Consider the following 9878-nt stretch of genomic DNA (forward strand, 5'->3'; position numbering starts at 1 on the left):
GACTGCAAACCTGAGACACTGCCGTAGCGTCGTGTGCCTCTTGCTTTAACTTGGGAATTAGGCTCTGATGTGGAAAATGCTTCCAAAAGTCTGGATATTGGTGCAGTGGATTCCAGCAGTTCAGGACACTTAGCAGGGGAGCAGGAGGCAGAGGGAGCGAGTGGTATCTGAGGACCAGAAAAGCGACCCCCGTGTAGTGAAAGGAGGGCTGTCTAGGAAGACAGAGGTGGGTATCAAAAGCTCTGTATCTGCCTTTTTTCCCAGGTTTAAGAGAAAAACATTGTGTCCTAGAGCAATTCTGAGGGAGGGGAAAGCCCGATTCTGCAAGAATCAGGGGAAATTCATATTTACAAAAGAAAAAAAAAAAGTCCACAGTTTCTGTAAGTCCCAATGGTATCCTGGGCAGGAAAGTTTGGCAGTCAACTCTCTTTCACTTTTTCTTATCACTTGGAAATTTCTGTGGACTAGCTTGGTGGAAACCAGACTCCAACCGTGCTGGTGTTGCTTCTCCCCAGGTACGCCCCCGTGGGTATCCTCTTCCTGATTGCCGGGAAGATTGTGGAGATGGAAGACATGGGCGTGATTGGGGGGCAGCTTGCCATGTACACTGTGACTGTCATTGTTGGCTTATTCATTCATGCAGTCATCGTCCTGCCACTCCTTTACTTCTTGGTAACACGGAAAAACCCTTGGGTTTTTATTGGAGGGTTGTTGCAAGCACTCATCACCGCTCTGGGGACCTCTTCAAGGTATGTATATATGTGTGGAAAATGAATCTGAAATGTTACCTTGAACCAGGGTCCCTCAAGTAGGGTGTAGGAGGAGCCATTTTATTCTGGGTTTTAAACTTCCAGGAATGATGAGTCAGCTTTCTCACTTCTCATGCCAATCACACCTATTTGGGATTGGGGAATGCCTGGCTACATATCTTTTGTGGGGATGAATTGGAAAACAACTATCCTTTCCCACCCACTTCATCTCTCTTTAGTTGACATCTGCCTGAGGGAGAAGAGGCAGAGTGACTTGGCACAGGCTGTCGTGATGGGGGCATGATCACAAGTGATGCCTCACAGAGGAACCCAGAAGCAGGAGAGCTGCCAAATGACCCCGTGAGGGGACCACGCTGTTCTTAACCCGCTCCCCTATTTATATAAGTGCTGACTCAGTTCCCATTAAGTTACAACATGGGAGAGGAAGGAACTGTCTGTCCCAAAGACCAAACACACAGACAGTCAGAACGACCAGGATGCTCAGCTGATGTGCCCTGTTTCACTGTTCTCAGTTCTGCCACCCTACCCATCACCTTCAAGTGCCTGGAAGAGAACAATGGCGTGGACAAGCGTGTCACCAGATTTGTGCTCCCTGTAGGAGCCACCATTAATATGGATGGGACTGCCCTCTATGAGGCTTTGGCTGCCATTTTCATTGCTCAAGTTAACAACTTTGAACTGAACTTCGGACAGATTATTACAATCAGGTACAAGGAAAGAGTTCTATACAGCCCTTTCTTAAGAATGCCTTTAAGGCTGGGAGCAGTGGCTCACACCCATAATCCCAACACTTTGGGAGGCCAGGGCGGGTGGATCACCTGAGGCCAGGAGTTTAAGACTAGCCTGGCAACATAGTGAAACCCTGTCTCCACTAAAAATACAAAAATTAGCCAGGTGTGGTGGCACGGGTCTGTGGTCCCAGCTACTTGGCAGGCTGAAGCAGGAGAATTGCTTGAACCCAGAGGCAGAGATTGCAGGGAGCTTAGATCGTGCCACTGCATTCCAGCCCGGGGGGACAGAGCAAGACTGCATCTCAAAAAAAAAAAAAACAAAACAAAAAGAATGCCTTTAAAAGACAAGAGGATAACCAGGGTTGGGAAGGGGATCCCACATAATCAAGAGGTGGGGATTTGGGGTAATCATTTTATATTTAGATATTTTAATTGCTTTTTTTTTTCTTTTAGAGTATAGATGTATACACTCATTAATAACAAGGTTCAAAAAATATAGATATGTATAAAGTAAAAAGGGAAATTTGCCTGCCATCATATCACCCCACATCTTTCTGTAAGTGACCATTGTTCATGTTTGGTTTGGAAAGACTCTTCCTATGCATAGACATGCACACACTTTTTTTTTTGTAGTTAGTGAAATTATATTATACATACATGTTTGCCTTTGACTGGTTTGCTTGTCAATAGACCAATAAATATGTCTACCTCATCATTCTTTCTAATGCCTGTAAAATACATAGTATGGATATTTCTCCTTTTTAAAAGTGTTAGATTATACTTCAATATTTAAAAGCATTAAAATAGGTTAGGTTGTATATATACTGCCATAAAATAAAAAGTTAGATGAACTTTTTCTCCTGAGTGAGTTTTTTGTTTTTTTGAGATGGAGTCTCACTCTGTCACCCAGGCTGGAGTACAGTGATGCAATCTCGGCTCACTGCAACCTCCACCTCCCGGGTTCATGCTATTCTCCTGCCTCAGCCTCCTGAGGCAGGAAGACTACAAGGGCCCTGAGGCTGGACTACAAGGGCCCGCCACCACTCCCAGCTAATTTTTTTCTATTGTTAGCAGAGACGGGGTTTCACCGTGTTAGCCAGGATGGTCTCGATCTCCTGACCTCGTGATCCGCCCACCTCGGCCTCCCAAAGTGCTGGGATTATAGGCGTGAGCCAACGCGCCGGGCCTGGGTGAATTTTTAGCCAGTGTAAGATAGATGACAGACCACACTGACAAGTAGTTCAAGAATCTGACTTTTATGGAAAATTTTTAAAACTATTATATTTGAGGTGTTCAGTGAAAAGTTATTTTCCTTTCCATACCTTCCCCCAGTCTCTTAGTTTCCTTCTGCAGAGGCAACCAGTGTTACCTGCAAGTTTCTTCTGTTGTCTTTCCAGAGATACACCAGGCATACCCTTGTGCATATGCATATATAATCCCTCCTTTTTACTTATTAAAAGTTATTTTGCACAAGGTCCGCTTGAGTCTAATGGCAAAGGGACGCTTTTAGACTCACAATCCAGATCAGCCTCTGCTCTTCACTGTTGTGTGGTTTTCAAAAAATTGTTATTAAAAGTACATTGTGGAGAGCAAAATAAGTCAGATTTGGGGGGATTTTTATCACTCAACATTTTGTTGTGAAATTTGCCCTACGTATAGGGAAGTTGAAACAATGTTATAACAACCATCCTCTACCAGATAGAAAAATTGCAAACGTTTTGCCATTTTTGCTTCTTCTTTCTCTGTCTTTCTCTGCCATTATGACATTTCACCTGTACATAATTCAGCATGCATCTCCTAAGAACAAGGATATTTTTCTACATAACCACAATAGTAAGAATCTTAAAAATACTTCCAGAATATCCAATCTATATTCAAATTTCCCCAGTTGTCCCCCAAAACATGTCTTTTACAGCTTTTACTTCCAGACCAAATTCCAATCCGCATTTATGGCCTACATTTGGTGTCTTAGTTTCTTTTCATCTAATCAGTCACCATACATTTGTTGTTATGCTTATTTAGAAATAAGTTGTTAGACTCTGTATGTTTTGTGTTAGTAGAAAATGATAATAGTTGTAGTAGGGTGCATTGGAGTAAAAAGGACAAGGTTGATCAGGGCCAGAGGTCACTGACTGACCCACGGGTTCTGGGAACCTCAGGCCCAAAGTAGTTGCAATAGGACTTAGGAGATCATTATCTCAGCTCACCCATAACCTATACTTTGGCATATTGATTGAAAGGCTCTGAGTTATAAAAAAAGGTTCAGTTGCATGTGACAGAGTTAAAAATAACAGTAAGAGTGACAAACAAGATAAAAATATATTTCTCTTTCATGCAGCACAGCTCTGCTCCACAAAGCCTTCAAGGCTGATTGATAGATGTTCTGTAGTATAAGGGACTAAGTCCCTTGAGTGTTATCATTATCCAAGGAGTCTGGGATGACTCACCACTCCCAGATTTTAGCCAGTGGGAAGTGGGGAAATGGTATACCCTGCAAGTTGCTCAGTCACTTCCATGCATGTCTGACTGGCCAGAGGTTAATCTAAGCTTCAAGGGAGGTTGGGAAGTGTAGTCTTCATTCTGGGGAGCAATATACCAGCTTTTAGTTCCAGTACCTTAGAAGGGGACCAGTATGGGGACCATGAATACTTTCTGTGCCAGACTTAATACTTTATTAATACCACTTATAACTAGATAATACTTTACTATTTATAAAACATTTGCTTTGCAAGCCATGTCTACACTGCCTTCATAAAAGGTATTCCTAATATTATAAAACTCTGTGCATAAATCATTTTGCTTTTGAATTAACTAAGCAAACCAAACTAAGAAACCAAATTTGATTCTTTTGACAATATTAATCATGAATGTTCAGTAACTTTACAACCCTCCACTTGGATAGGGGAATTATTAGAAACAAATTATTATTGTAACTCTACAGCATTTTAGACTTTGCCTTACAAAATACTTTCAGGGATGTTAAAAAGTGTATAGCTGCCAGTTTGCTTTAAAACAACTAGAATAGTAGGTCCAACTTCACAAGGGTCATTGTATGAGGACCAAATGAGATAAGCCCTGATTAGTATATCAGAAGACACATAGTAAGCACATTATAAATATTAGTTAGCATGATGATTAGTTCAATTTATTTTTTAATCTCGTTTATAGGCTGGGCATGACGGTTCATGCCTGTAATCCCAGTACTTTGGGAGGCCAAGGTGGGTGGATCACTTGAGGTTGGGAGTTTGAGACTAACCTGGCTAACATGGTGAAATGCCGCTCTACTAAAAACAAGAAAATTGGTCAGATGTGGGGGCATGCACCTATATTCCCAGCTACTCAGAGGCTAAGGCACAAGAATCGCTTGAATCCAGGAGGAAGAGGTTTCAGTGAGCCTAGTTGGCACCACTGCACTCCAGCCTGGGCAACAGAGTGAAACTCTGTTTCAAAAAAAAAAAAAAAAAATCTCATTTACTTTTTTCCTGAAGCGCATCCTCTTGTGTTACATGGCAAGTCAGGCATTGGCACCGTGCGCATTTTGCAGCGTATATGCTCTACGTGGGGAGCTTTGTAAAAGTGTTTTCTGTTCTGGTACTTCTGTTAACAGCATCACAGCCACGGCTGCCAGTATTGGGGCAGCTGGAATTCCTCAGGCAGGCCTGGTCACCATGGTCATTGTGCTGACATCTGTCGGCCTGCCCACTGACGACATCACGCTCATCATCGCAGTGGACTGGTTCCTGTGAGTATGCTTGGCCTACATTCTGGCGCACTGTCACAGGGCCCACCTCTGTCACTCTAGGGCACCAGGCAGCCTGGCACAGCTATAGAAAGAACTATGAGGAGAGGGACCACTCGGCCCATAGTTAAATTGTCCTCATTGTCTGACCCCTGGTCCTTATCTGGAGACCGAGTCCCAGCCGACATGTGCACTCACTCCCCTATCAGCCTGAGGGGCACATCTGGCTGCCATAGATCTCACTCCATAAAGTCATTCAGGAATTGGGAAACCCGCTGTCTGCAAAGGCAACATAAATCAGCAAGGCTGTTTCTGAGTTGCACAACACGCCACAGCAGCTGGAACAAAGCTGCAGGCCCCACATGCCAGCTCAGGCCCTGCCTCTGTGTGCTTCCCATTCCGGTGGGAATGATTTTCCCATCCTAGCCCAACAGCGTGAGGCTGAGCCATGCCGACACTGGGAAGAGAGCTAGTGTCATTAAGTGGAATTGAGTTTTGGATCTGGGGAAAGTTCCAAGAAATGTACCCTCCACACTCTCAAACTCTAACCTCTACAGGCCCATCCCTGTGCCCCCTTTCCTTGCTCTTCCAGGTGGCATTCTCTGTGCCTTTTCTCTTGAAAGTTTACTTCCACTTTTGAAAATCTTTCCCCAGGATGCCCAAAGCAAATGCCTAGAACACAGTAGGTGCTGGAGTTAGCACAACGTGTGTTCACTGGAACTGAGACCATGAAAAGAGCTTGACAGTGTGTGTGAAGCCCCAGACCAGGCAGAGAGGATTCACTTACGGAGACCTGTGTTTGTGTCCTGACCTTGTGTGAGACCGGGCAGATTACCCAACCACCCTAGGTTCTACCTCTGTAAAATGAGAGTGCCCGTGTCCACTACCTCCAAGGGGTACTGTAGGCTTCAGTGCAATGATGCCCAGAAAGTATGCAGCCTACTGTCTGGCCCACAGTCAGCATCGGTTAACATGAGCACTCTCGTATAAAGCTACTGTTCTCCACAGTCTATCTTTACACTTCATAGTTATTGAGAACTGAAACAACATTTCATCTATATGGGTTGTATCTATTCATATTTATCATATTAGACAAACATAAATTTCCATTTGTTAATTTAGAACATGTTCTGTTTAAAGGTGACAATAATAAATTCATAAAATGAATAAATAAAATGAATTTATCATCCTTAAAAAGGTTACATATGCTAACATAAATAGCATTTTTTTTGTAAAACATAACCATTTTTGAGCCCAAAATTTATTTTATTTGTTTATTTACTTGTTTTGAGATGAAGTTCCATTCTTGTTGCCCAGGCTAGAGTGCAATGGCACAGTCTTGGCTCACTGCAACCTCTGCCTCCTGGGTTCAAGTGATTCTCCTGCCTCAGCCCCCTGAGTAGCTGGGATTACAGGTGCACACCACCACATCTGGCTAATTTTTGTATTTTTAGTAGAGACGGGTTTCACCATGTTGGCCAGGCTGGTCTTGAACTCCTGACCTCAGGCGATCCACTTGCCTCCGCCTCCCAAAGTGCTGGGATTACCTGCTTGAGCCACCGCGCCCGGCCTCGACCCCAACATTTAGTGAAAAGAATGGTACTATTTTATATTTTGCAAGTTTCCTTAATGTCTGGCTTAATACAAGATAGTTGGAGTTTCCTAACTGTTTCTGCAGTTTCACAACTGCTTCAGTGAGTTGTGACATCACACGTCATGAAGTCTTTGCAAAACTCCACTATACATTCATGAGAAAATGAGACTGAGAGGGACAAATGATATCTTAGTATTATTTTGAGAATAGCTGAAATAGAAGGCTTATTCCCCACTGTTGGGACTCTCACTCCAGTCAGACTAATAACTGAATATTCATCATCTATATGGCCTTATAACTTTTAATAGCTACTATTATGAACATTATGTGTCTGTTATGTAATCTTGCAGTTGGTAGACACAGCAAACTGAATTTTAAGAGGTGCTTTGCTGGCCAGTTCCTAATGTAAGTTGAAATCTTGTGACAGTCACAGGAGCCTCATTTTTCCCTCCTCCCCACCCTGCCCGCAGGGATCGCCTCCGGACCACCACCAACGTACTGGGAGACTCCCTGGGAGCCGGGATCGTGGAGCATTTGTCTCGACATGAACTGAAGAACAGAGATGTTGAAATGGGTAACTCAGTGATTGAAGAGAATGAAATGAAGAAACCATATCAATTGATTGCACAGGACAATGAAACTGAGAAACCCATTGACAGTGAAACCAAGATGTAGACTAACATAAAGAAATGCTTTCTTGAGCACCAGGTGTTAAAAACCATTATAAAATCTTTCCGTCTCGTTACAGCTCATTCTCTACAGCAAGTCCCTTAATCCTCTTTCCTCCCTTCTGATAAGATTGGAAAGTAGTCCTCCAAAAAACAAGGGAGGATTTTGGGTGGCCAAAGTGTATAGTTTTCATCCCACAATTGAAATTTTTACATCATTTCATGTTAGTCTTACCTGATAAGACACCAAGATCAAAAATATTCTTGATCAGATCTTACAAGTTTATGTGGCACACAATCCTGTAAATGTGATTTTTTTATATAAGTTAAACAAATAGTAGGCTAAAAACATTTTAAAATCAACTTTTGAAATTTAAAAATCTTTCAGAATACAATTGAGTTTTAGTTTCAAAATGTTAACAACTTGAATTACAACCGGTTATCAGTTGAACAGTAAGATTTTGTCCCTTTGTCTTCTGACTGGTATACTTATTTCATTAGTAGCTAGGTGCACATATACATCTAGCAGAGCTGTGAGGAGAGACAGAGGCAGTTTCCATGTGGACTTGAGTAAATCTCATCTCACCTCTAGGCTTCAGTGTCCTCATCTATAAAATGAGGGACTTCCCTAGATGTCTTTGTGGTCTCTTCCAGCCCAGACATCCTGTCATGTCATGAAAGCGCCTGCCGTCTATTTCCCCTCAGAACACCCTGTACCATCCATGGAGCACAAGGCTTTCAGAAAGGACACTTTAATGGGAGTGAAAATTTCTAAGGACAGGATGGCTATGTGTGGTGGTCACCAGGTCCTGTGTGCAAAGTGCAGGTTATGCAAGTCGCCAGGCAGGAGGCCATTCCAGGACTGGGATTATTCATAAAACCCTTTGCCCAGTTCATCCCAATGGGGGAAGTATTCCCTTCTTTCTTACTCTGGGAAGAATGTCTCCCGCCACTTCTCAAACAGAAGAGAAGGCTAGCAGCTAGCAAGGGTGCTTGTGGGCACACTATGGAACACTAAAGAGCTAGGAAAGAGTGGAGCACAGGCAACATTATAAACAAAGGATTTGAAAACACCAAGAGTACAGGTCTTCTTTAAGGAAGAATAAAAAAGAGGTTCATTTTTTTGGCTTTTTTTTTTCACCTGAAACACTTTTTCTCTTGAGTCCAAAATCATTCACCCATGAAATCTGCCTACCAAAACATAAAGACCACTTATATATTTGAAAGAAGTCAAATGAATGAGCTGTCTAATAGAAGTCCATGAGTTGAGTGGGTATTTTTTATTTGAAAGTGTTTTTCTTTAATCAAAAGTCCTTAGAATGAGAGAAACAAAATATTTCTGTTTTGGAATCCCACTTATCAAATCATTCAAAACTTTCAGCTGGAGTGGGGTTTGCTTTTGTTTTGTTTGTGTCCATAAGAAAATTGGTAGAAGATGAATCAGTATGAAGACACCGTCAATGAGATTATGAGAAAAAACAGCAGGGGCATTAGTTTCAGGCAAGGCAGCTCCCAGGTTTAGAGATTAATTTTTACCCCCTAAGGAATATCCAGTCAAAGAAGCTGAGTGGGAGCTGTCAGGCAGTAGCAGCTGTGTTTGAGTTTCTGGCTGAAAATGGTGAAGAATGGACTTAATTATGCTAACAGACTGAAAACCTAGACATACATCCTCTGATATACAATTAGAGATATTTTCATATAGACCCCAAGCATTCTGTGTATAAAAGTTAACATTAGGCTGTGATGGAGTAACCATTTAATGTCGAGGCTCTATTTGGGAAATACACTACAAATGTTAATGTATGTGGCTGTCATCTTAAGATACTAGTAGAGCAAAGACTTAATCATATCAACTTAATTCTGTTACACAATGTGTGTTTTTTTACATACTAACCATTTCTTATGGAAAGGTCCTGTAGGGAGCCCATCCTCTCACCAAGCCATCACAAGCTCTGCATACACATACACTCAGTGTGGACTGGGAAGCATTACTTTGTAGATGTATTTTGAATAAAGAAAAAAATAGTTTTACATTAACATCTTTGCATGTTGTTATTCTTCTCCTCAAAGGAAAATACATTTTCCATTCATGGAAATATTACAGTAAGCTCAGGGCAGTCTCTGGAAGGATCCTGTGCAGCAAAGTAAAATCTTGGCAGAGCCAGCTGGGGGAGCCAGCCACAAGAAAATAAGTAAGGACATGCTCTCCTGCTCAACTCCAAGAACTGGAGCTGGAAACAGGAGGAGGTGAGCGGAGCACTTTGCTGAAGCAGACCGTACTTCCTTGTCCATGTCAGATTCAAATTTCTCAGATGAATTGAATCATTTCCATGTTGGGATTAGAAAAGTGTGATGCCACCACGGGCCCTTCCAAAA

At 42.3% G+C, this 9878-nt stretch overlaps 1 protein-coding gene across 2 annotated transcripts in view; it reads left to right on the top strand.

Moving 5' to 3' along the window:
- The window catches only part of SLC1A3 (solute carrier family 1 member 3), an 84009-nt gene extending 74470 nt beyond the window's left edge, over positions 1-9539 (top strand). For both annotated transcript variants that reach the window (XM_010373374.2, XM_010373378.1), the window contains 4 exons: positions 516-749; positions 1283-1477; positions 5109-5243; positions 7305-9539. In XM_010373374.2, coding sequence (XP_010371676.1) covers positions 516-749; positions 1283-1477; positions 5109-5243; positions 7305-7509 — 769 coding nt within the window. In that variant the 3' untranslated portion in view covers positions 7510-9539. The remainder of the gene's footprint in view (positions 1-515; positions 750-1282; positions 1478-5108; positions 5244-7304) is intronic.
- The last annotated feature ends 339 nt before the right edge of the window (positions 9540-9878 follow it).

This window comes from Rhinopithecus roxellana, chromosome 3 (genome assembly GCF_007565055.1).
Source record: "Rhinopithecus roxellana isolate Shanxi Qingling chromosome 3, ASM756505v1, whole genome shotgun sequence".
NCBI lineage: Eukaryota > Metazoa > Chordata > Mammalia > Primates > Cercopithecidae > Rhinopithecus > Rhinopithecus roxellana.